The sequence below is a fragment of the Bos mutus genome, chromosome 7 (assembly GCF_027580195.1).
Source record: "Bos mutus isolate GX-2022 chromosome 7, NWIPB_WYAK_1.1, whole genome shotgun sequence".
NCBI lineage: Eukaryota > Metazoa > Chordata > Mammalia > Artiodactyla > Bovidae > Bos > Bos mutus.
The window spans coordinates 71,494,592-71,520,909 of NC_091623.1; the positions used below are offsets into that span (position 1 = coordinate 71,494,592).

The 26,318-nt window shown below is 42.3% G+C and overlaps 1 protein-coding gene and 1 long non-coding RNA gene across 4 annotated transcripts in view; both read right to left on the reverse strand.

Annotated features, from left to right (window-relative positions):
• Positions 1-3,395, reverse strand: part of LOC138988639 (uncharacterized) — a 28,951-nt gene extending 25,556 nt beyond the window's left edge. The window contains exon 1 of the long non-coding RNA XR_011464910.1: positions 3,178-3,395. This is a non-coding gene — a long non-coding RNA (uncharacterized lncRNA). The remainder of the gene's footprint in view (positions 1-3,177) is intronic.
• Positions 3,396-10,982: 7,587 nt separating this feature from the next.
• Positions 10,983-26,318, reverse strand: part of LOC102277109 (zinc finger protein 474) — a 70,684-nt gene continuing 55,348 nt past the window's right edge. For all 3 annotated transcript variants that reach the window (XM_070374089.1, XM_005894572.2, XM_070374088.1), the window contains 2 exons: positions 19,108-19,288; positions 10,983-16,162 (listed from right to left, as the gene is read on the reverse strand). In XM_070374089.1, coding sequence (XP_070230190.1) covers positions 16,011-16,162; positions 19,108-19,288 — 333 coding nt within the window. In that variant the 3' untranslated portion in view covers positions 10,983-16,010. The remainder of the gene's footprint in view (positions 16,163-19,107; positions 19,289-26,318) is intronic.

A 26,318-nucleotide genomic window follows, 5' to 3' on the forward strand; every position in this document is an offset into this window, starting at 1 on the left:
AAGACTCTTGAGAGTCCCTTGGACTGAAAGGAGATCCAACCAGTCCATCCTAAAAGAAATCAGTCCTGAATATTCATTGGAAGGACTGATGCTGAAGCTGAAGCTCTAATACTTTGGCCACCTGATGTGAAGAACTGACTCATTGGAAAAGACCCTGATGCTGGGAAATATTGAAAGCAGGAGGAGAAGGGGACAACAGAGGATGAGATGGTTGGATAGCATCACTGATTCAATGGACATGGGTTTGAGCAAGCTCTGGGAGTTGGTGATGGACAAGTAAGCCTGGCATACTGTAGTCCATTGGGTTGCAAGGAGTTGGACATGACTGAGAGACTGAACTGAACCGATGCAACATACAGCTACAAAATTTCAGAGGAATTAAAGGCTAAATGTAGAAACTGGAAATTGTTAGAAGAAATATAAGAAACTATAGAGTCTTGGCAAGGGAAAAGGCTCTTGAAATTACACATCATACTCAGAAAATGTAAGTGAGCAGGACCCTGTGGGGCCTTCCCAGAACAAAAAGCCCCCCTACCACCTCTGTTCCATGCCCTCTGCCTGCCTTTTTTGTCTGCAGAAAAATTTTAGTCAAAGGATAAAATTAATCATAGAAGCAAGAACATGCAGAAAGTAAAACAGTCAAACCAGACCCTTAATAAAAGTTGAGCCATTAAAAAAGTCAAGGACCTTTAGTTCCTTCTCAAGATCTACAGATAACATCCTGACCCAGGTGTCCTTCGAGCTGTTTTGCAGATCCTGAAACCTTCACCAAGTGGAAGAAGTTAACTTTATGCTGCCCACAAGCAGATGGACCCCAGACCAGTTAGAACCAGAAGCTTGATGATGTTGACTCTCAATTGCCTCACTACCAACCAATCAAAAGAACGTCCGTGAGCTGATCACACACCCCACAATACCCTCCCTCACCCTGTCTTTAAAAACCTCTCCCTGAAAGACTTTAGTGAGTTCAGGTCTTTTAAACACTAGTTGCACTGGACTCCTTGTTCGATACCCTCCAATAAACTCTGCACTTTTCTTCACTACAGCCCAGGGTCAGTAGATTGGCCTTACCGTACTTGTGCAAATGGACAAGGTTTTGGTTTGGTATTTAATAATATAGGCACACAGGAAAAGCCTAACCTACTTCACCACACTCAGATGTTTAACTGGCTCTCAGGCTCCTAAAAAGATGTCTTTCTTCCAGATACAGCATTGCCTACAGTGGGATTTAAGGAAGGGCCACAAATCTCACGTATCCCACACCTTACGCTACAGCCTAGCAAGGAAATGACTATGTGCCAGGCACCCGCAAACCTAAGTAAGGCCCCGCGTGCTCTAAGTAGACCCACTTTCCAGACCCACAGAACAAGAAGGCCTCTCAAATCAGTAACTTCAGACATCCCAACTTCATTACAACTGTGACCCATCTCTCCCCAAAAGATCATTAGCACTAATCTCATTGGGAATTACACCCCTGTTTACTTTCAACACCACTAGAAATTCAAGCTTCCCAGGGCATCAGGGAAAACTCTTAGTCACAGGCAGATCTGTAAATTCCCTAGTCGTACTTAATCCAAATTTCCACATACTCCCCCGCACCTCCAAGCTATACAAGTTACAGAGCCTAATGTGAAAAGAAAATGGCGATTCCTGTTCAAAAATTAGTAACAATTTCCTATTGGTAACAAGGCATTAAATCAAGCCTAAGTGTTAGTCACTCAGTTGTGTTTAACTCTTTGAGACTCCGTGGACTGTAGCCTGCCAGGCTCCTCTGTTAATGAAATTCTCCAGGCAAAAATACTCGGTTGGGTAGCCATTTCCTCCTCCAGAAGATCCTCTTGACCCCAGGGATCGAACCTGGGTCTCCTGCACTACATCTTTAACATCTGAGCCACTAAGGAAGCATGCTGCTGCTGCTAAGTCGCTTCAGTCGTGTCCGACTCTGTGCAACCCCACAGATGGCAGCCCACCAGGCTCCTCCTGTCCCTGGGATTCTCCGGGCAAGAACACTGGAGTGGGTTGCCATTTCCTTCTCCAATGCATGAAAGTGAAAAGTGAAAGTGAAGTCGCTCAGTCGTGTCCAACTCTTAGCGACCCCCGGACTGCAGCCCACCAGGCTCCTCCGTCCATGGGATTTTCCAGGTAAGAGTACTGGAGTGGGGTGCCATTGCCTTCTCTGAGGGAAGCATGGGGGCCTTCTAAGTGTTGGGCTCCACGTGATACACAGGTTATATAGCCTGTGTTTCTTATTCCAAACACCTTCTGTATTGCCTAATACTGTTATCAGCAATTTATCTGTATTTACCTGTAGCCCCAATCTCCTCTTTAAATATTCAAAAGAATTCTGCTTATTCTAACTAAATCTAGGCTGTCCCCCGAGGACACTGTCAGGCCCTCATGTCCCGCATATCAGTGCTGGGGATGGGGCACCTGTCATCTGTACTCACTACTGCTTTTGCTTTTTAGAACTTCCCCTTCCTTCTTCAAAAATCCAGTTTCTTTCAATCCCACATCATCCATCTACACCACCTGGGTATCTATGGAACTCCCCTTTGTCCAGACAGATGCTCAAGAAATATGTGTTGAGAAAGTTCATGCATGTCTTGTACAATCATTTGAAAAAAATAAACTGGGTAGAATACAAATTCAACTTGCTAGTTGCATAGTAAGAGTCTATATACTTTAAGCAAAGTGCCTCTTTGGCCCGAATTACTCACAGTATGTAGGTATTTGCATTCTGTATTCTAAATTTTGTCAGAAAATGGACCCAAACATAGCCTGTTAGGTATCTATAGCCTAAATATCTATGATTATTCCTTTAAGAAGCTGGGAGGGAGAGGAGACGAAGGAGTCATGTGATGGGACTTCAGGGATAAATTCATGTTTCTTGTCAGAGATTGCTGCTAGAATAAACAGAAAACCAGACCCTGTCTCTGCCACGTGGTACTTGGGTCTGTGCAGTGAGGGCGCTTCTGCTCATGGCTTCCCAATGCTGCCCTCTCCTGGCAGAGCGTGCTTACTGCTAGAGCTGTGCGAAATGAGCCCCCTCAGGAAGGGAGAAGGAATTGGGAGCCAGAGACACTGATACTGTGAGAGAAACAAAGGGGAAAAACGGTAAGGTGGAAACAAAACAGGAAAGGCAGATTTATACCCCTCCTCGCCTTTGTGTTCACTCACCTCCTTTTTCCTCTGTATATCATCTTGTCCAGTGCCCTCCCGAACAAAAACAGACGATGGTACATTCCTTCTGGTTTGCTTTGACAGGGAAGCCAGGCATACTGCAGTTCACGGGCTCACAAAGAGCCAGACACAACTTGGTGACTGAACAGCAACAACAACCTCAAGTTGCGGGTTTGGAAGAATGAATCCATGACCATCCTGGTCTCTGCCTTGTCATCGCCCCTCACATTTCTTGCACAAAATTCCTCTACCTGCCCCTCGTCCGCACTCACCTCTTCCTCTGACTTGCTGTCCACTGTTGGTCTTCTAGAGAACCCCCAGGCACAATAGGCCTGCTCTTGAACCCACCCCACCACACGGGCCTGCCACGTTTGCCCATCTATAAATAAGGTCTCTTCTAACCCTCTGTGCAAATGTTTCACCACCTCCTGGATCTGGGTTCTTCATTTTTGGAAAATACCCCGTTGGTGACAGAAGCTGGGCAGGAAGCATGTTAAAAAAAAAAAAAGAAAGAAAGAAAGAAAGAGAAAGAGAAATAGCAGCTTTATCCAGAACACATTACTCAGCCATGAACCTTAATAACTTCTTTTATGATCAGTCCCACAGTCTAAAGGCTCTTGTCTTCCCCATGGTCACAATCCCTATCAACATAAAGGGTATAAGGACATTGTAAATCAACTATACTCCAATATAAAATAAAAAATAAATGTGAAAAACATAAAAGATTTAGAACTTCCGCCCATGTTTCACTTGGAAAACGCTGATATTAGTATTACACAGAGTGTGTATCACTGAGGCCACTCACACCTGGAGGTGACCACCACAGGCCCAGGCCGACAGCCAAAGGGCTACAGCCAACGGGACGCAAGCGTTAGCACGTCTGTGCTGTGCTTAGTTACTCAGTTGTGTCCAGCTCTTTGTGACCGCATGGATTAAAGCCTGCCAGACTCCTCACCCACAGGAATCAACAGAGGGCATACCAGTGTCTGGAAAATACAACAGATTAAGGCAAAGTAACATGCCTTATGAAGTTATCAGGAAAATCCTGTGGACACACCGCAGGCAGTGACAAAGAAAACTAATTAGGGTAGAAAACAAACAAACATATCCAACTCTACCATTCCCGGAGTAGACCACAGTTTGTGAGCTTCTTCCCTGGGGCATCCTTTAGTGCCCCCAGCTGCCTCCACTTGTTCATCCTTCCAGCTCTGAATTCTCTCTGCTGTGAGGTCTTCATAATGATGCCTGTCCTCCCATCTGCTTTGGCTGCAGGGGTCAGAGCCTGTGTACCTCCCGTCACCGTACCATGCAGTCTTTCACGTTGTTTGCTGATGCTATGCGCTGTGCTTAGTCACTCAGTCATGTCCGACTCTTTGCAACCCCATGGACTGTAGCCCATCAGGCTCTTCTGTCCGTGGGGATTCTCCAAGCAAGAATACTGGAATGGGTTGCCATGCCTTCCTCCAGCGGATCTTCCCAACCCAGGGATCAAACCCAGGTCTCCCGCACTGCAAGAGGATTGTTTACCATCTGAGCCACCAAGGAAGCCCAAGAATACTGGCCTGGGTAGCCTATCCCTTCTCCAGGGGAACTTCTCGACCCAGGAATTGAACCAGGGTCTCCTGCATTGCATGACTTCTCTGGTGGCTCAGACAGTAAAGCGTCTGTCTACAATGCGGGAGACCTGGGTTTGATCCCTGGGACAGGAAGATCCCCTGGAGAAGGAAATGGCAATCCACTCCAGTACTATTGCCTGGAAAATCCCATGGACAGAGGAGCCTGGTAGGCTACAGTCCATGGGGTCGCAAAGAGTCGGACACGACTGAGCGATTTCACTTACACTTTTTCATTTTCTCCTGCATTGCAGGCAGATTCTTTACCAGCTAAGCTATCCAGGAAGCCCTTGCTGATGCTATATTGAAGCATATTTAACCATATACCCACGTTCCCTGGCCTTTTAAGGTTGCTTGCCCCTTTGCTACCTGAATAACCAGGCTCTAAAGTCACTATTCATACTGTTCATGGGTTCTCAAGGCAAGAATACTGAAGTGGTTTGCCATTCCCTTCTCCAGTGGACCACATTCTGTCAGATCTCTCCACCATGACCCGCCCATTTTGGGTTGCCCCATGGGCATGGCTTAGTTTCATTGAGTTAGACAAGGCTGTGGTCCTAGTGTGATCAGATTGACTAGTTTTCCGCGATTATGGTTTCAGTGTGTCTGCCCTCTGATGCCCCCAGGTCAGTAGGTGCCCAATATGCTACTGGAGATCAGTGGAGAAATAACTCCAGAAAGAATGAAGGGATGGGGCGTAGACGGGGAGGGGGAGCCTGGGGTTCCGACGGCGCCGCTGAGGGAGAGAGCCCGAACCGGATCCCTGACGAGCACCCCAGCTCCGCGCTCTCCCCACTTCTGCCAAGGGAGACTCCGCGGCCTGAGGGAGTTCCGCGGCCCGCACCCCCGGCGCAAAAGCAGCCCCGGCCAGTCGGGCCAAAAAATTAAAAAAAAAAAAAAAAGAATGAAGGGATGGAGCCAAAGCAAAAACAATACCCAGCTGTGGATGTGACTGGTGATAGAAGCAAGGTCTGATGCTGTAAAGAGCAATATTGCATAGGAACCTGGAATGTCAGGTCCATGAATCAAGGCAAATTGGAAGTGGTCAAACAAGAGATGGCAAGAGTGAATGTCGACATTCTAGGAATCAGCGAACTAAAATGGACTGGAATGGGTGAATTTAACTCAGATGACCAGTATATCTACTACTGCGGGCAGGAATCCCTCAGAAGAAATGGAGTAGCCATCATGGTCAACAAAAGAGTCCAAAATGCAGTACTTGGATGCAATCTCAAAAACAACAGAATGATCTCTGTTCGTTTCCAAGGCAAACCATTCAATATCACAGTAATCCAAGTCTATGCCCCAACCAGTAATGCTGAAGAAGCTGAAGTTGAATGGTTCTATGAAGACCTACAAGACCTTTTAGAACTAACACCCAAAAAAGATGTCCTTTTCACTCTAGGGGACTGGAATGCAAAAGTAGGAAGTCAAGAAACACCTGGAGTAACAGGCAAATTTGGCCTTGGAATACGGAATGAAGCAGGGCAAAGACTAATAGAGTTTTGAAAGAAAATGCACTGATCATAACAAACACCCTCTTCCAAAAACACAAGAGAAGACTCTACACATGGACATCACCAGATGGTCAACACCGAAATCAGATTGATTATATTCTTTGCAGCCAAAGATGGAGAAGCTCTATACAGTCAGCAAAAACAAGACCAGGAGCTGACTGTGGCTCAGATCATGAACTCCTTATTGCCAAATTCAGACTTAAATTGAAGAAAGTAGGGAAAACCACTAGACCATACAGGTATGACCTAAATCAAATCCCTTATGATTATACAGTGGAAGTGAGAAATAGATTTAAGGACCCAGATCTGATAGACAGAGTGCCTGATGAACTATGGACTGAGGTTCATGACATTGTACAGGAGACAGGGATCAAGACCATCCCCATGGAAAAGAAATGCAAAACAGCAAAATGGCTGTCTGGGGAAGCCTTACAAATAGCTGTAAAAAAAAAGAGAAGCAAAAAGCAAAGGAGCAAAGGAAAGATATAAGCATCTGAATGCAGAGTTCCAAAGAATAGCAAGAAGAGATAAGAAAGCCTTCCTCAGCAATCAGTGCAAAGAAATAGAGGAAAACAACAGAATGGGAAAGACTAGAGATCTCTTCAAGAAAATTAGAGATACCAAGGGAACATTTCATGCAAAGATGGGCACAATAAAGGACAGAAATGGTATGGACCTAACAGAAGCAGAAGATATTAAGAAGAGATGGCAAGAATACACAGAGAACTGTACAAAAAAGATCTTCACAACCCAAATAATCATGATGGTGTGATCACTGACCTAGAGCCAGACATCCTGGAATGTGAAGTCAAGTGGGCCTTAGAAAGCATCACTACGAACAAAGCTAGTGGAGGTGATGGAATTCCAGTTGAGCTATTTCAAATCCTGAAAGATGATGCTGTGAAAGTGCTGCACTCAATATGCCAGCAAATTTGGAAAACTCAGCAGTGGCCACAGGACTGGAAAAGGTCACTTTTCATTCCAATCCCAAAGAAAGGCAATGCCAAAGAATGCTCAAACTACCGCACAATTGCACTCATCTCACATGCTAGTAAAGTAATGCTCAAAATTCTCCAAGCCAGGCTTCAGCAATATGTGAACCATGAACTTGCTGATGTTCAAGCTGGTTTTAGAAAAGGCAGAGGAACCAGAGATCAAATTGCCAACATCCACTGGATCATGGAAAAAGCAAGAGAGTTCCAGAAAAACATCTATTTCTGCTTTATTGACTATGCCAAAGTCTTTGACTGTGTGGATCACAATAAACTGTGGAAAATTCTGAAAGAGATGGGAATACCAGACCACCTGATCTGCCTATTGAGAAATTTGTATGCAGGTCAGGAAGCAACAGTTACAACTGGACATGGAACAACAGACTGGTTCCAAATAGGAAAAGGAGTTCGTCAAGGCTGTATATTGTCACCCTGTTTATTTAACTTATATGCAGAGTACATCATGAGAAAAGCTGGACTGGAAGAAGCACAAGCTGAAATCAAGATTTCTGGGAGAAATATCAATAACCTCAGATATGCAGATGACACCACCCTTATGGCAGAAAGTGAAGAGGAACTAAAAAGCCTCTTGATGAAGGTGAAAGTGGAGAGTGAAAAAGTTGGCTTAAAGCTCAACATTCAGAAAACGACGATCATGGCATCCTGTCCCACCACTTCATGGGAAATAGATGGGGAAACAGTGGAAACAGTGTCAGACTTTATTTTTTGGGGTCCCAAATCACTGCAGATGGTGACTGCAGCCGTGAAATTAAAAGACGCTTACTCCTTGGAAGGAAAGTTATGACCAACCTAGATGGCATATTCAAAAGCAGAGACATTACTTTGCCAACAAAGGTTAGTCTAGTCAAGGCTATGGTTTTTCCTGTGGTCATGTATGGATGTGAGATTTGGACTGTGAAGAAGGCTGAGCGCCGAAGAATTGATGCTTTTGAACTGTGGTGTTGGAGAAGACTCTTGAGAGTCCCTTGGACTGCAAGGAGATCCAACCAGTCCATTCTGAAGTTCAGCCCTGGGATTTCTTTGGAAGGAATGATGCTAAGGCTGAAACTCCAGTACTTTGGCCACCTCATGCAAAGAGTTGACTCATTGGAAAAGACTGATGCTGGGAGGGATTGGGGGCAGGAGGAGAAGGGGACAACAGAGGATGAGATGGCTGGATGGCATCACTGACTCGATGGACATGAGTTTGGGTAAACTCCGGGAGTTGGTGATGGACAGGGAGGCCTGGCGTGCTGCGATTCATGGGATTGCAAAGAGTCGGATATGACTGAGCAACTGAACTGAATTGAAAGTCACTATTAAATGTTGTCAGGCATCCTGGTCCTCTCCTCTGGTGATTTTAGGATTAAAGAAGACTACACACCTGTCTTGGCTGTTGCTTGCCATCTGTGGCTCCTTACTGCTCCCTGGGTGCTCCTTGAAGCTCCATGGTTGTCCGTGTGTAGACACTGGCTCCCCTTTCATTTCACAACTCCACCCAGCACCCCAGCACAGCTGAGGTGAGACAAAGTGAAGGCTTCAAGATAACATACAGAATTAGAGTGCAGGAAAGGGACATTTCAAATTCAGTAGCAGTGATCACTGCACCTCCGTCCACCAGCCTTGTCTCCATGTAGGGTGACCCCTACCTGCTGTCTGGCAGAGGTGTTGCTGTGGTTCAGAACTCCCAACAGGTGGGAGTTCCTCTCAACTTGGTTCTGAGCCCAAAATTCCAATTTTTTTTTTTTTTTTTTTGGTCAAGGAGAATGAAAAATCAGTGTACTCAATAATACTTCCTCAAAGTTTGAGCTCTGTCCACTGTAAAAATGGCCATTGATATTCTTTAGCAAAATTTTCTTTGCCCCAACTACCCATATGAGAATAATATTTTCATATCAAGAATGCCTTTTAAATTGTTTCCTCAAATATTAAAAAAAGAGCAATGTTTTCTTCAAATATTAAATGATGCTGCTATTTCTGGTCTGTGAAAAAGGCTATAATTTTTTAAGTTCTTTTTTTTTTTTTGGCCTTATTTACCAACCTTGTCTGCCTTGATGGTAAGAACAACTTCTTGTCCCACAATTTCAGCCCAAATACTGTCAGTTTCCCACAAGAGGGAATGTGGTTCCCTAACAAGAAGCCAGGAAGGGATTTATGCTTGAGCTCATGACAGAAACTCCTAATTACTCCCCTCCAGTCCCTGGTCACTCTTCCTCCTGCTGTGCAGTGAGAACACAGTGTCCAGACCTCCTTGCACTTAGCTGCAGCCATGTGGCCGAGAGTCAGACGCTGAGGACTTCTTCCAGGCTGATTGGGTAACTCCTCGCTTTTTCTCCTCATGTGCGTGCTTGCAGGTTAAGTCGCTTCACTCGTGCCAACTCTTTGCAAGCCTATGGACCTGCCAGGCTCCTCTGTCCCTGGAATTCTCTGGGCAAGAATAATGGAGTGGATTGCCATGCCCTCCTCTAGGGGATCTTCCCTACCCAGGGATCGAACTAGGGTCTCTTACGTCTCCTGCATTGGTAGGCAGGTTCTGCAGCACCTGGGAAGCCCCTTTCTCGCCATGGCTGAGCTGAAAAGAGAGGACCTCCCACGGCAACTTGTATGTCACATGTTGAAAGTGGCAGAGATTTCATCAGCCTGGGATCCTGAATGATGTCATGAAGGAGGGACACCCCACTAAACTGCTCACTTGCCCAGGGCTCTTTTTAAAGCACAAAATAAACTTATCTTATTCTAGCTATTAGAATATTTTGGTCTGTTTGTTACAGCACTTAGCCTACCTTAATACCAGCTCTAAGCAGAAATCTAATTAGAGGTGCCTCTACCCAGGTGTGGAGTTAACAGAGGTCTGTGTGGTTGGGAAGGGTCATTATGGGTCAAGGAGCAGCCCGCCCAACCCCCATGCCCTTTTGACTTCCATTCCAACATTTTGTCTAAAATTTCACCACATGGATTTCATTACTTTGGATAAAGACATACTTCTAGGAAACGTCTTTTAAAATAACCACGTCATCTGAAGGAGATAGCACATTAAACCATCAGCCTCCGTGAATCCCTTAGTATGGACGACTTTCTCAAGTTTCTTTCCAGTGAAATAGCTGGTGAAAAGTCGAGAAGGGGATACGGGAGAGGAATGTGGAAAGGTAGACCGGGAGAAATGGAGGGATATCTGGAGGGTGGAGCACCTGGGTTTTTTTTCCTCTAACAGAAACAGAAGTCCCAGCAGTCACGGGTGGGAGATTAGACAGCAAGATCCAGGAGAAAACGTGAAAGGATTAGGAGGAAAGAGTTCAAGATGTTCCAAGACAGGACATGAAGGCACTTAAGGCAAACCTCTTGCTTGACGATTTGGCTGAATGCCGGTCCTCGAATCGGGTACTTGGAGCACACTCCTTTGACAGTTCAGCCTGCTCTTAAGATCTGCCCATGGCCCCTCAGAAAAGTCCCGGTAAAGATCATAAGAGAACGTTGAGATTTAAGCCATACATGCACTTTTAGCATTTGAACATTTTGACTGTTCTTCAGTTAGTGCCTTATTTAGAGATTCCCATAACTATAAACTTCTATCATTTCAGATTATACAAGTATTTTCTTTTCATGTTCATGGAAAGGACAAGGTCATAGGGTTATTGGCGTGAAAAGTCAATTGTCAAATAATTCAACTGCATTTGTCCATTTATTATTTTTTGAACAAGTGTGTACATATACCAGAGTCACTTTTATGATTTAAAATATTGACAGAACATTAAAAATTGGCATCCAGTTTTTGAGCATGTTGTGAAATAGCTGTGTATTTCAGGAGTGACAAATCTTGGAGCCAGTTTTCACTGGGCTCTGACCCTACTGGCTTTGGTTACGGTGCCCTCTCACGAATGCACGTAGTGGAGATGGCCAGTGTCCTGCATGAATTTACGGACTCTACTTCTCAATAGGAGGTTTGGGAGTCCTACCCTATGTCACATACAGGAACACCTCATTTTAGTGTGCTTCGCATATTTTACTTCTCAGATATTGCATTTTTGTTTTGTTTTACAAGTTAAGAGCTTGTGTCAACCCTGTGTCAAGTGAGTCTATTGCTGCCATTTTTCCAACAGCGTTTGCTCACTTTGTGTCTCTGTGTCGTGTTCTGGTAATTTTTGCAATATTTCAAACTTTTAAAAATTATTACTTTAAAAAATTATTGTTCTAGTGATCTGTGGCCAATGACCTTTGATGTTTTTATTGTGATTGTTTTGGCATTTGGGTATTTTAAAAATATCGAATATGTACATTGCTTTTTTAGATATACTACTGTACACTTATAGACTACAATGTAAACAAATTTTTCTATGCATGAAAAAACCAAAAAACTTCTGTAATTTGCTTTATTGTGATAGTCACTTTATTGTGGTGGTCTGGAACCAAAATGCACAATATCTCTGAGATCTCCCTGTAGATGTTTCTATTAGTTGTCTGTTGCTGCCATAATAGATTACAAGCTTAATGTATTAAGCCGCACACCTTTATTTTCTTACACTTTTGTAGGTCAGACGTTCAACCCTGGACTCACCAGATAAAAACACATTGTTGGTGGGGCTGTGTTTCTTGCTGAAGGTTCCAGATTCAGGTTGTTGGCAGACTCCAGTTCCTGCGGTTATAGGACAGAGGTTCCAGTTTCTTTGCTGGCTGCCTGCTGGGACTACCCTTAACTTGGAGAAGCTTCTCTCTGGTCGCTGCACATAGCTTGCCACATCTCAGAACAAGCCACAGGGTTTTGGATACTTCTTATGCTGTCATCTCTCTTATCGTCTTTCTTTCTTATCCTACTATTAATGACATGATAATATTGGGCCCATCCGGATGATCCGAGATACTCTCCCCATGACGAGGTGCGTAACCTTAACTACATCTGCAAAGGTAACATGTAATATATTCATAAGTTTGGAGGACTAGGGGCCAACATCTTTGGGGCCATTACTTTGCTGAACACACACTCAGTTAAGTATCACCTGAAAAACATTGGTCTATAGCTGATCAATGTGAATCAATGATGGAACCTAGCCTGCATGATGTCTAGGCCAGTTTTCACTTTTTCACTGTAGTTGTTTATAGCCATGTGGGTTTAATCTCATATTTCCGGAAGTAGAATTAAAAGGCATCAGAGGTACTCTGGAATCTTGTGTTCCCAGCACCTCTCCCCATCACATATCCAAAAGAACAGTAGTTGAAACATAGACCATTAGGATTCAATCTTAGCAGGTTTTCAACTAAGTTTACCTGGGTGTGGAGGATAGAAGACTTCATTATACTTTTCCCTGCAAGTGTTATCTATTGAATATTTTCATAATAAAAATTTAAAAGAACTAAGCATAAAACTGTACCATCCTATGCTAAATTAGCAGTGCTTTTCCTGGTGTAATTTTTTCTACCCAATTTGACCCCCGCTGGAACCTCAACTGCTTCTCATGTGTGCTGTTTCTTCCAAGTGCAGGAAAACCTCATTTCCATCTCTGGCCACAGTACTCACAGAGAGCGGGCAGGGCCAGCAGAAACAGGCACGGCCTCTCATGTGGGCCAGACAGAGAGTCAGGAGGGAAGTAATAAATGATAAAGGAGGGTGGACCATCGCCAGAGCAAGGGAAGGGCCCCCTCAGGGTTGAGGAAGGAAAGGGCTGAACTTCCTGTCCTGGCCTGGTATGGGATTAAAGCCATATGAATTGGTTTAGATGGGGTGTAAAGAAGAAACACCGCTAATGTCAGAAGCAGACAAGTTCAGAGAAACCAAGGGCTGTTTTCAGGTTTTTAGGAGAAGGAAGACTTTGGATATTTGCCCTCTTTCTCTTCCCTGCTCACAAATGGATCTGCCTGTTGGTCGCAGCTTCTTTTTCTGAGACTCAGGCCAGTATTCCCCAGGCTGATGTCATCTGGTGTCATCTGGGAGCTTCCTTGGAGATTCTGGGACTCCAATTGGAAATACTTCCAAGGTTGCCTGAAGAGGAGGTCCCACAATGGAGCTCTAACAGATCTCCATGTTTACTCACCGGAGGAGCATCGCCCCCTCCAAACCCCTTACTAGGACAGGCTTGTTCCACCTCCAGGGTTCCCTTCTGATAATACATGCCCTGCAACACTAATGTGGGTTCAATGTGCAAGTGAGCATCAAGAAATCTTGGAATTCTTCCCATAATCTCAACTAGAGGGGAATTCAATTAGAGATTGTGCAGCACCAGTTGCCAGAGCTGAAAGGGAACTGTATTGTTATTGATGCCCGGAATACCATCACATCCCAGCATCCCAGACCAATAACTGCCTGAGCCAGTGTAAGAGCTCCAAGGACCTTCATCTAGTATGTTTTTTCATCAGCTAGGAGACTGTCTATGGGAACCATTTCAAGGGTCAAATTCACAGCTCACAGATGCACCAACCATTGTTAAAGAGATCATTTCTCTTTGAGTACAAGTACCTGCACAGCTGTGAATGAGTTGAGGGGAGGGCCAATGGCAAAGAGTAGGTGAGCTCTTTCCTGTTGATGGCGAGACTTCAATGATGTGACTTGGTGAAAGACAGGAACCCTTGGATTGATGTCAACTTTCTCCACATTTGATACCCTGCAACATTTGCAGGCCAGCTCAGGTGGAGCAGGTGGAAGCCCCTCGGTCAGCATTTTGATGTTCCTCAAGCTTTTCCTTGTGGGAGCAGTGCTTTCTATAAGAGCTCATTTCTTTCAACCACTTCAAGAACTCAGTTTAATAATTCCTACAGATGAAGTAGTTTTATTTTTCTCAAGCTTTTGAAAGCAAAGGGCCCAAGAACCTTTATGACCCCAATGGCCACTCATTTTAAAGTTGAGGCCAAAACTTGTCCTTTATTTCCCTTGCTATCTGACTTCTGAACATGATTAGCAGAATGCAATTGGAATACAATGCAATTGAAACTGCACTCTGAATTCTGCAAACTGTTTTCACCTCAGTTTAAGATAAATTCAGACTAGCAGCTAAACTGCAAACATCCTAATTCCCTTAGTTCCTAAGCATTGTACAAACTTTCTCCATGTGTCAGATCATTTGTGTTGGAATAGTTCATCTTATTAATGGTGGCACGTGGCACTCAAATGGCAATGGATAAGATTTGGGGTTTGGAAGTCCAGCAGTCTCAAGTCTGCTTCCTGACTCCAACCCTTAACTCAAGTTCAGTGTGACCTTGAGTTGGCTCTTTTAGTCTAAGTATCAATTTTCTCATGTGTAAAATAAGGATTATATCTACCTGAAGGGTTGCTGTGAGATTTATATAAAGTGATATACAGAAAGCACTAGACACACTGCCTGATCCACAGTACATGCTCTACATATTAGATGTTATTGTCATTTTTGTTAACAAAATGAACTAAAGCATCAACTACAAGTCATTGAAGGGTCTCTTTTACAAGATGCTAATCTTTGGGGGATATCTAAATGCCTTAAAAAAAAGTTTATCTCTTGCTTCCTTCAGAACAGGCAGGAAAAACAGAATAATTAGCACAATTTTCCTAACCTAGCCTTTTACAATAGGCAGATGTATGACCAAATTATTAGGTGAAATAAACGTGCCTGTATAATTTGGAATTAACTGTGCTGTGTAAGGTCATGAATGCAAGGGTTGCAGGAACCTGGTGGATCCGGAATGGCCCTGAAATTCAGCCATTAAATGAACAAAGAGATCAAGCAAAACTGCTGGGAGTCCAAGCAAAGCCGCGCTGCCCGGGGGAGCAGAATTTCCTGGGCAGAGCCCCTCCCGGGCACTGGCCTCCTCCCAGGAGAGCTCCGCCTCTCTAAATACACGTTCAAGGACTCAAATCCAGAGCAGCTGCACAAGCCACTTTCTGTGCATGGACCCTGGGTGGAGAGGCACAGAACTTGCTGGCAGGCTTTTAGACCTCAACAATAAAGCACCTATGAGGCCCGAGGAGGGCAGAGGAAAGGAACTCTTGCTGGACTTTTTCGCTAGGTGGAGGGAGCCGGTTTCCACCAGGTGATTAATCACACACAGCGGTCTCGCAGCATACGAGGCCGGTGTTGATCCTGAATCTTCTTTGTAGCATTTCTCACCGAGGGAGTAACAGTACTGTACGGTTCTAGTGTTTTAAGCCCTTAGCTCTTTTTTGATATATCTCTCCTGTTGAACAATTTTGTACAGAAAAGAAGAATTCCAGTCACTGAGTCGATTAAAAACATTTCCCTGGATCAGAAAAAGCAGGGAGGGGCACGTTACTTCAGAAAGCACAGGGATGGGAGGGAAGCCAGTTTTTCTCGGGACCGAAGAGTTGCCTGAAGTCACCCCCCACTAAAATCTCTGTTCACTGAATAATAGTCCTAAGCGGTGAGGTTCAGAATCCTGTTCAGGGAAAACAGACCAGATGAAAAAATGGCAACAGCTGGCTCAGAGATTTCCTGGAGATAAAAATGCCAGCTCTGAAGAGGCGCGGCCACGTGTCATTCTGTCCGATCACCGTGTCTCATGAGAGGCGCGCGGCGTGTCTAGGCACACGCACGCGGCTGCTTGTTAAAAGCGGTGACACAGCGGTCAAGGCAGGCCACCAGAGCACTGAGCTGGGCGTCCTGTGCTCCATGGCCTTTGGTCAATTCCAGTTCTCCTTCCCCAACTCCACCCCCACTTTTCCTCCTTCCCACCATAACCCAACTCTTTCCCAAGGATTTAATGCAGTAACTCTTTCGTAGGAAGAAAGGGCTTTACTTGGCGACTTTTGGTTTACAGGATCGTTGGTGAACAATCAGTCTGTCTGGCAGGAAGGTACGCCCACAAATATTACAGGGAACCAACTGGCTCTGGGCGCTTGTCCAAGCAGCTTCGTTTAAGGCATCGAGATCATAGAAACCCTTGGCTGAAAAGTTAAAGAAAAACAGAGGGGAAAAAAAAGAACAAAGAAAGAAAAGAAAAAGAAAATGGGAAAATGGATCAGTTTTCATTCTGGAGAACCATACTCTACTTTTTATGGAAAGTATTTTCAGGAAATACCTGTTGACTGAGGCTTTTAAACAAATTATATTACTTTTGCCAAAAAAAAAAAAAGTGCTGCTCAATCTTTTAAGGGCTGAGAACCGTTAGCTCTGAATCAGAGGTTTTTCAGTCCTTGAATTTTAAAAAGGGGAAGACATTGTTTTATGTGTTGTGATATGCATTCTTCACTAATTATTAACATCTTTGTTTACACATTATCTTGAAAATATGACTTTTGGCTTTCTTTCAGTTGACTCTATAAGCTTTCAAAAGAAAAAGAACATGTCTCTATTTTCCTCTTCTGTAATCTTTCAGAATGTATTTAGAGGCCACAACTGACAATTGAGAGTGAATTTAAGACAAATTATATCCTAAAAATTTATCATCTCTTTATGGCCATAAACTCAGAGATTCTTTAAGTAATTAAAGTGAAGAATGCAAACAGGATAGTTAAGCTGACAAAAAGAAGTGTCCTTAAGAAAGCAACAAAGACAGCTGAGAGATGTATAATTTTCATTGACAGAGCATAGGAAAAAGGGCATATGGGTTTATTTTAGAGAAACAGTGTGGGATTTAACTTTAATAAAACTTATTTAAATAGAATGGCTTTGGTACACTAAATTGACTGTCTTAGAATTTCCCCAAAAAAGCACCCCCCCACCCCCCACAAATATAGCCAGGTACTCAAAAATATATCACATAGTTTTTAGAAAATTATTTTCACAGCATATATTGTTTTCATTAAAGCCCAGGTAGTTCTCATATATGATTTTTCTATCTAGTGGCTCATACAAACGTAGCCAATGTTGGATTCTTTAACAAGTCTACTAATGTTCTTTTTCTTTTTATCCTCCATGGGAAATTAAACTCTAGCACAACAGGACCATCTAGTATTTCTCCCTTGGATAAAGGGAGTGTCACTATATATGCAGGATATGAATGTATATTTTGAGTGCTTTAAACCAGTTAAAAAAAGAATGGTACTGACTTTCACCTTACTCATGAGTTTTAATATGGGCTCAAAAATTCCCAAGTATTCATGGAGAGTTGAAGATGAGTCATTACATTTCTAAAAGTTTTAGTGCCTTTACTTTAAAGTGGGAAGTGTCTTCACCCAGAGAGGAAGGGCACCCTCAGAAAGAACAGTACCATGGAGCCAAGAGGAAAACTGCAGCAAGTGCAATGACAGGACCTGGCTTTTCCATCTGTAGCCAATCAAGACTGGTGAACCCTCCAGGGCTTTCAAACCAGTAGTTTCTCTTCTCTTCTATAATTGTGATAACTCTGCTCAAGCAGGGAAAATGATGGAGATAAGGAGTGAAGGAAACAGATTTTTTATCAGTTGAGAAATGACGGGAAGAGAGTCTCAAAGAGGGAAACAATCTCTTTGTGAGCAAATGCTCTAATTTCAATAGATGGGTATTTTCATCTCGAGCTCTCTTCCCATCTGCATGCAGAGTTCTCCATTTGGCAAGGGCTTTGAATAGTTGAGTTCTGGTAGCCTAGAACTTTATCATGACAACCTAGATTCCACTCTGTGGGCTATTAGAAAACTCTCTTTGGGTCACATGTCTAAAAGAGTGTTCTGAGATAATTGGTACTAAATGGCTTCCAAGATACCTTCTGGATATGTAAATCTATGATTCTCTTACATAAAGAGAATCAATTAACTGAATGATACTTCTCTTAAAACCAAGAATGGTTTTCCTTTGAGAGGAATCATGGGATCAACTGATAAAATGACAATGACCAAGTGTGAGCTGGCATGGCAAATTCTCTGAACTACTTCATTCTCTCCCTGAATGAGTAAGTATAAGGCTCTGAAATGAGGCCGCACACGACAGTTTATGAAGTTCAGGTTTCATATGGCCTGTGCAGTGCTTTACAAAGTATTCACTGCAAAATTTTAAAAATCTGGACATTTCATATAGAAGTCAAGATTTCCAATTTCTTTTGTATTATTGGAAGATACATCACAGTGAAGTTAAGGCTAAGTTTCTTAAGGATAACACCAGCTGGAATTGGGTAGCAGCCGTATCCTTGGAGAGAGGCAGTGCTCTCAGTTCCCCATGGTTCCCACCTTCCCTTTTTCCACACGTGGACAAATGTGCTCAATTGTGGAATCTGACCAGTGGACCTTGTAAGCATTTCACTTAGGAACCCCTGCTCTTTGAACACTAAGACACATTCATATTTGAAAACATGTTTCTAGATGTCCCCAAAGGTTAAGCTTCACATTTTTACAGTATTGTGTTTGATAACATATGAATGTAACTTTTGGGAAATACAGCAGTTTTCAGTGAGTCCCTCTCCTTGCACAGTTTGCCAGGATACAGTGTCTTTGTGTCTCAGCATCTGAAAACAACCCTTTGGTCAGGCATTTTGGAACTGTTTTTTCTATTGGCCACTGTTTTGTGGCCAAGACAGTAAATGTTGCTGATGTCAGTTGCTTGAGCAAGTAATAAAAGAATACCTCTACTCTTTTAAGTTTAGAGAGAAACTGCTAACTGCTAAGTCACTTCAGTCATGTCCGACTCTGTGCGACCCCATAGACGGCAGCCCACCAGGATCCCCCGTCCCTGGGATTCTCCAGGCAAGAACACTGGAGTGGGTTGCCATTTCCTTCTCCAATGCATGAAAGTGAAAAGTGAAAGTGAAGTCATTTAGTCATATCTGACTCTTAGTGACCCCATGGACTGCAACCTACCAGGCTCCTCCATCCATGGGATTTTCCGGGCAAGAGTACTGGAGTGGGTTGCCATTGCGTTCTCCATTAGAGAGAAGAGTCTTCCCTTATACAATCAAGTCTTTTGTTTTCCAAAAACTTACCAGTAATGGTCCTGACTTCTGGTTTCTTTGGTTCTGGTCTCCTTAGCTCTTTAGGCAACAAGTTGTTTTCATTGTGCCATTTTTTCAGACATTGTGGCTCATGAATGGCAATCGATTTTGTTCCATATTCACGACCACAAATATAGCAAACAATGGTTGGTGGACGTCTTATCATTGTTGGCTGCAAGTAATACAAAATGCCTGTTAGCAGGTTTTGAAATTATACCTTTACATTATACTACATTTAAATTAACTAGAAAAATCAATAAATTTAAAAAAATCTAAACATTCTGGTGAGATTAACCTTTTTAGCAGTTGAGATAAAAATATATTGTCTGAGTGATTGAGGTGGGGGTGAGGATGTTGCTTTGGGAGGAGAATAGGAAATGAAGAACTAGCCAGAATTTTACATATTGGTACTTTATAAAAGGTATTTTCTCATTTAATAAATACTGATTGATTGTCTTCTGACTATTCTCCATGCTGGGAGAATACAAAGATAAATCAGGTATGAATCGTCTTCTCAGTACATCAATATGCCTGAGAAATAAAGTAATAAATGTCCTTACAGGCACAGAGAGAGTTTTTAACAGACACTGTTGTAGCCTCTCTCTCGTTCCTTCATGTAAAATGCTTCTGCTGCACCTGTGACTCTCTGCCTTTTTGGATCTGGCATAGACTTCACCTAGAGACAGGACAACTAATCAATTACAGATGGGAGTTGGTGGATAAAGACCCAGCTTGCCCACTTAGGCTGTCTCCTCCAGAAGTCCTCAGTGGGATTGCACCATAGTTACTCATTAACTCACTTCCTTCTCTTCCCTGTTTCTTCTTTCACTACTTGACTGAGGTTCCTAGGATCACCTGCCCTCTCTTAACCTTTGTTTCTGGAAGAACCAAATCTAAGGAAGATATACGTATATAACTCAATAGGGAGTTTCTGCTTCTGTCTAGGATATAGAACATTACAAGAAACACTTCTGCCACTTCAACAATGAGAACAAATCAGAAATTTTTGAGCCATTAGATACTCAAAGTTGCAAGGTAAACTAATGAACCAAAAAACACTGCCTCAGTTTGAGAGTGGATCAGCAGAAAGAAAAGAAAACCTCCCACACTCCAACTTGACAGGAATTAGAAACAACAGTCCTCTGCCACAGAAATAAGGGCAGGACAGCTGTATGAGCTCTTCTGATGTGCAGCATACGGGTACCATCTATATAAACTTTCCCACCCACTGGGTCTTACACCTAGTAATGGGGTGACAGTCCAACACCAGAGAGAGCCAGGAGCATTGAGAGAAACCCTCACCAATTCAGGAAATGGGGCCTGCCTCACTGTGATGGTAAAGCTAGAGAATTAGGCCATGTACTAATCCCAGATAAAAGCAGTGTACTATACATATACATCACAAAATACATATATATGATACATATGTGTGTGTATTTTTGTACATATATATGACAAAATTGCTTTCGACCACGGCCTCTTTAAAGAAAAATAATAAAAGAATATGGAATTTATATTCTCTTTTGTATAAAGTCAGAGTAAACAAGAACACAAATTATAGGGACTAAAATTGGAAATAGATTGTCGTAGAATTCTTAGATATTTTTCTTAATTTTTTAAATCATAGAATGTGCTGTGCTAAAGATGCATGTTTTAGTGTCTATAATAACCACTAAAGTACAAAATCATGCTAAGAGGCATAAGTAAAAAAATCAATGAGACGAGAGAATATATTTTTTAAGGATTGATGGGTTAACCATGACCAAAACAAAGATAAGAAGAGAGGAACAGAGGATCTAAAAATAAAAATAGAAAAAAAAGAAGGAAAGAAAAAAGGCGGACCAAAGAACACAGGTATAAAAGGCACGAGTTGACAGACTAGATAAAACAAAGCAACATTCAATTATATGTTGTTTATAAGAAACACATTTTATAAACATAAAGACACAAACAGATTACAAGTAAAAGGAAGGGAAACTTTTTCATATAAACACTAAGCCAATGAAAAGAGTATGATTATATTATTAAAATGTACTAAATTCCGAGTTTGGAAATGTTGGAACTCTTCTTCTAGTTGTGAAGATCAGGAAAAGCTTTAAGGAGGTACCATTTGAAGAATGAGCAAAATTTAGATCATAACGACTGGGAAGGGTCTTCCCTGGTGGTACAGTGTATAGGAGTCTGCCTACCAGTGCAAGGGATATAGGTTTGATCTCTGGTCCAGGAAGACTCCACATGCTGTGGAGCAGCTAGGCTCATGTGCCACAAGTACTGAGTCTGTGCTCTAGAGCCCATGAGCTGTAACTACTGAGCCCTAATGCTGCAACAGTGGAGCCTGTGTGCCTAAAGCCTATGCTCCACAACAAGAAAAGAGACGGCAACAAGAAGCCTGTACACTGCAGCAAAGAGTAGCCACAGCTCGCCACAACTAGAGAAAGCCTGGGCAGCAACAAGGACTCAGTGCAACCAAAAATAAATAAAGTTAAAAAAAGAAAAAAGACTGGAAAGGATGGAGAAAACTTTTGGATGCTGAGCAAAGACAGCATGAGCAAAGCCCCATGGACAGAAATCTGGAAGTGATTACAGAGAATAGCGAATAATTCAGTTTGCCTGATGCTCAGTCTAGCACTGAGAACTAGAACCAAACAAGTAGGCTGCAGCCACGCTGTGAACAACTTTGAATGCCATGATAAGATCTGGATTTTGTTTTGTAAGTGATAGGAAGCAGAGAGGCAGGGAAATAGCCTGTAATTTCAATTCAGGAAAGTTTGTGTGTCTGTAAAGTATCTAAAAGAACTAACAGGGCAGCGTATCTATGAGAGCTTGAGCATTCATTGCTCTGTGAAGTGAAAGTTGCTCAGTCATGTCTGACTCTTTGTGACCCCATGAAATAGTCCATGGAATTCTCCAAGCCAGAATACTGTCGTGGGTAGCCTGTTCCCTTCTTCAGGGGATCTTCCCAACCTAGGGACTGAACCCAGGTCTCCCGCATTGCAGGTTGATTCTTTACCAACTGAGTCACCAAGGAAGCCCAAATAAATCATGGGTCCAAGAAAACACCAATGTTTTATTCTAGATGACAGGGAAGATGGTGATGTCAGTTACAGAAAGGGATAAATTGGAAAAGACAGGTTGGGGAAGGAGAGAAAAGAGATGCTGTCTTGGAACTGTTGAGTTAGACATATTAGTGGAATTTAAACACGAATAAGCCCAGCCAAAATAAGAAACAGAAGCCTATACTTTGGCATTAGTGGGATTCAGAACTATTTGCACAGAGAAGAGGTTTAAAACCATAAAAATTCCAGAAGAGGAATATATAGATAGTAAGTAGAGAAAAATTCCTGGGAGAATATCTACAATAAGGAGATTGAGCAGGGGAAATTGAAGCCTAAAGAGATAAAGGTTCAAGTTCAAAGTTAAAGAAGCAGGGTATGGAGACAAAAGACTCCATTCACAATTCTGGAACGCTTCTGGTTCCAGAAGTTGGTATCATTGAGTCTGTCAAATGCTCCAGAAGTAATGGATGGTTGAGGAAGGCAGTTAAATGTGGTGGCCAGTAGGTTATGAGCCAGTGACTTTTGATAATTTAGTTCCAATGGGGTGATAAAGGATAAAAACTAAACTGTTAGGAGTTAAAGATTAGGTCAAGAAGAAAAGTACACGTTCAAAAGGTTTGCAGAAAGGATATTTGAAAAAGAAATAGAGTTAAAGATCAGCTTTGTTGTTGTTGTTAGGACAGGAGTATTTGGAGAGGAGAGCAAGAAACTGTGGTCCTAAGAGAAAAGAGATAACCAATAGAAAAAGTCTCTGAGGAGATAGGAGGAGATGGGATCAAGGGTGTGGAGATGGGATCAAGGGTGTAGAAATGGGAAAGGGAAAAAGGAAGAAAAATAAAATAGATGGATTTAGAGAAAGGTTATTGTAGAGAAGGGAGGCACTAGTGGAGCTAATATAAAATGAATGTACTCTTCTAAGTATGAGGCAAAGCAATCTTCAGAGAATGAAGCGATTCCAATCCTGGGAAATGGGATAGTGAAAAATACTATGGGATTAAGCACTGTGGGAAATGTTATAGTGACTCAGTTAGGGAAGAGTACTCACTGAATAATGGAAAAGGGCCAGATAAGTTGAGCTGCAAGAAATTTCAGTGAATTTAATGGCTTTTTTCAATATTTCTCAAGTAGCACTGGGTAGCATGAAAGCAGAACCAAATTAAGTTGGTGGTGTGGTCTCCATGGGGAAATAAAATGTGGTAGAGTGTGTGCGTGTTTTACAATCAGCTTGCTTTTAACAAGATTGTTGGGGGTTACACCTGCAGTGGAAAAAGCACAGGGCGAGATCAACATCAGAAGGAAACACATTTATATTTCTGAATGCTCAAGCAGAAATAACAGATTTGAGATGAGTAAATCTGTAGTGAATACAGACCAAGCGAAATGGAAAGTGGAGTTACTTCCTGGATGATCCGAGTCTTTAAAAAAGCACATTATTTGAGGAAATATATTTTTATTCTATCTTTCTATACTGACCTATGTGAAAATACTATGTTAATCAAAATAATAAAATAGTTCTTTATCCTTCTCTTATTAGCCATGTAGCAAAGCCTAACACTTGAAAAGTGACTTTAAAAATATTTGAAGAATTCAAGACCTAAGAGAAAGAATAAAGCAGAAAAAACAGCCAAAACTTCCTTACTATTTGTATATATTTACTTGAAAGACAAATGCAGTTTTTTAAAGTTTTAAAATGAGAGTTATTCTTTTGACTTTGAGAATAATGAATTTATTAAAATTACATATGTAAAGTATGAACCTTAACCAAGCATGTAAGCAAAATAAATGGTATGGGTCATAAATGAGACATTCATGTCACATTGTCATAAGATTTCTTCTGTAAGGAAAAATTAAAAGAAAACAGGCAGACACAGAGGCTAGAAGACATGCATAAAATAACTTACAGGGATGTGGGAGAAAATTAATACCATAACAAGGCTAAGATGTCCTGTATTGTATTTTCCAAAGCCTGCCCCATGCTCTATATTTGCGGTTGAACTGCAGTTGAACTTGCAACATACTCCATATTCTTAAGTTTCGAGAATTTTACTCTTAAAGCAATGCTCCAGGGAAGTGCAAGCGACCCAGACATACAGCTGAAGAGAAAAATCCATCCCCATGGGTCTGAATGGAGATAAGAGACCCTCTTACTGTTCATTAATTTCACAACTGTCAGTCTGAAATTTCAGAGAAAGCTGAAAAATCAACTTGTGGTTACTGCCGCTGCCCTATTTGCTAAGGTTTTACTCTCCAACCTCCTTATGTTTTCAGATGGAAGTCCATGTGTGGGGGATTAAGAAGAGACGAAGAAAAGACCAAATCATAGGTGGAAAGAGTAGAAGGCCCCTTCTTGGCTAGTGTGCTACTGTGACTGGCATAGCTGAGCGAGGTAAGGGTGTGGGAAGGTGTGCCCAGGGGGCTTGTATACATGGGTACTGCCAGGGCCAGCCAATTCTACGAAGTGTCATGAAAGGGGGAGTGTGGTAAAGAGGAAGCCAAGCTGTCTAAATTTTCTGCAAAGCAAAGGATTAGATTAACAGTTTTCCTGTCAACATCTCAGATCGTATTTTGGGGATAAGGCACTATTTTTTTTAACAGCAGGGTAAAAAGATACTTTAAAAAGTTAATCTCTGAATCGATCTGAATTGATGAATCTGATGTGAACTGTTTTAGGGGGGGCAACTACTGATAAATGCCCCTACACAGCAAGTTTATTAGGGCTCATTGCATTTTGTTCTTGTTGTTTAAGTGTCCTGGGAAAGTCTATTTAGGTTGGATGTAGCCAGAAGCAATTGAACACTTCAGGGGAAGTTTTCATATGTGTATATTTCTTTCAACTAACTTTCATATGTTTTTAATCATTTTGCTGGCCACTATTGGAATTATTATTCTATTTTCCATGCAGCATTTTTTTTCTCTTTAGTTAATGTCTTTTCTCTGTCAGGAATGCCTCATGTTCCATCTTTTAAGCCAAGACTATGCAATGCAAAGGGAAGTGGACATTTAATAGCTTTCCTCCTAATCAGTGTAGATGACCTGTCATCCATCCACTTGTTTTTAGTTTGCAATATCACCATTGAGTCAAAAAGGAAAGAATAAGGATCTAGAAAAGAGAGTGGTTTAGTGGATAACCTTGAGAGGTGTTGATAGAAGAGGAATGGACATAGTTTCAGAAAACCTAGACTAGAATACCTATTTCAAATAATTTCAAATAGCTTTCAATGACCTCCCTAAGTGTTCAGGCAGAAAGAAAACCACAGTGAACCACACAACTAAATAGCTAATAGAGCTTATAAAAGGACATATAATTACTGGTCAGAAGGAAAAAATAGTCCTAACATTAAATACTATTGCATGAACCTTAATGAAAGAGATATTAAAAACTAAAGTGGAAGTTATTATTGAGGCTTTCCAGGTGGCACAGTGGTAAAGAGTCCACCTGCCAATGCAGGAGATGCGAGCGATGCTGGTTTGATCCCTGGGTTGGGAAGATCCCTTGGGGTAGGAAATGGCAACCCACTCTAGTATTCTCGCCTGGGAAATTCCATGGACAGAGGAGCCTGGCGGGCTACAGTCCGGGGTCGCAAAGAGTTGGACACGACTGAGCACACAGCACACACACAAATTTATTACTAGCAGTTTTACAGAGGATCAGAAACACTCTATACTCGGTCATTTCTTATATTAATCGCACAATAAATACTAAGTAGTAATAAGTGAAATTATAGTTGTGTGGTGTTATTTATAGGAAAGTTTGGAGAACGTTCTCCAATGATGTAACTTTGGGGAGATATGTTGTGAAATATCAATTAGTAACATATATGGAGCCATTGCTGCTGCTGCTGCTGCTAAGTCGCTTCAGTTGTGTCCGACTCTGTGCAACCCCATAGATGGCAGCCCACCAGGATCCCCCGTCCCTGGGATTCTCCAGGCAAGAACACTGGAGTGGGTTGCCTTTCCTTCTCCAATGCATGGAAGTGAAAAGTGAAAGTGAAGTTGCTCAGTCGTGTCCGACTCTCAGCGACCCCATAGACTGCAGCCTACCAGGCTCCTCCATCCATGGGATTTTCCAGGCATTAGCCCCTTTGAAAATCTAATGGTGGAATGGCCATCTCCCAGAAATTGTACATGCATGGAGAACCATGGATA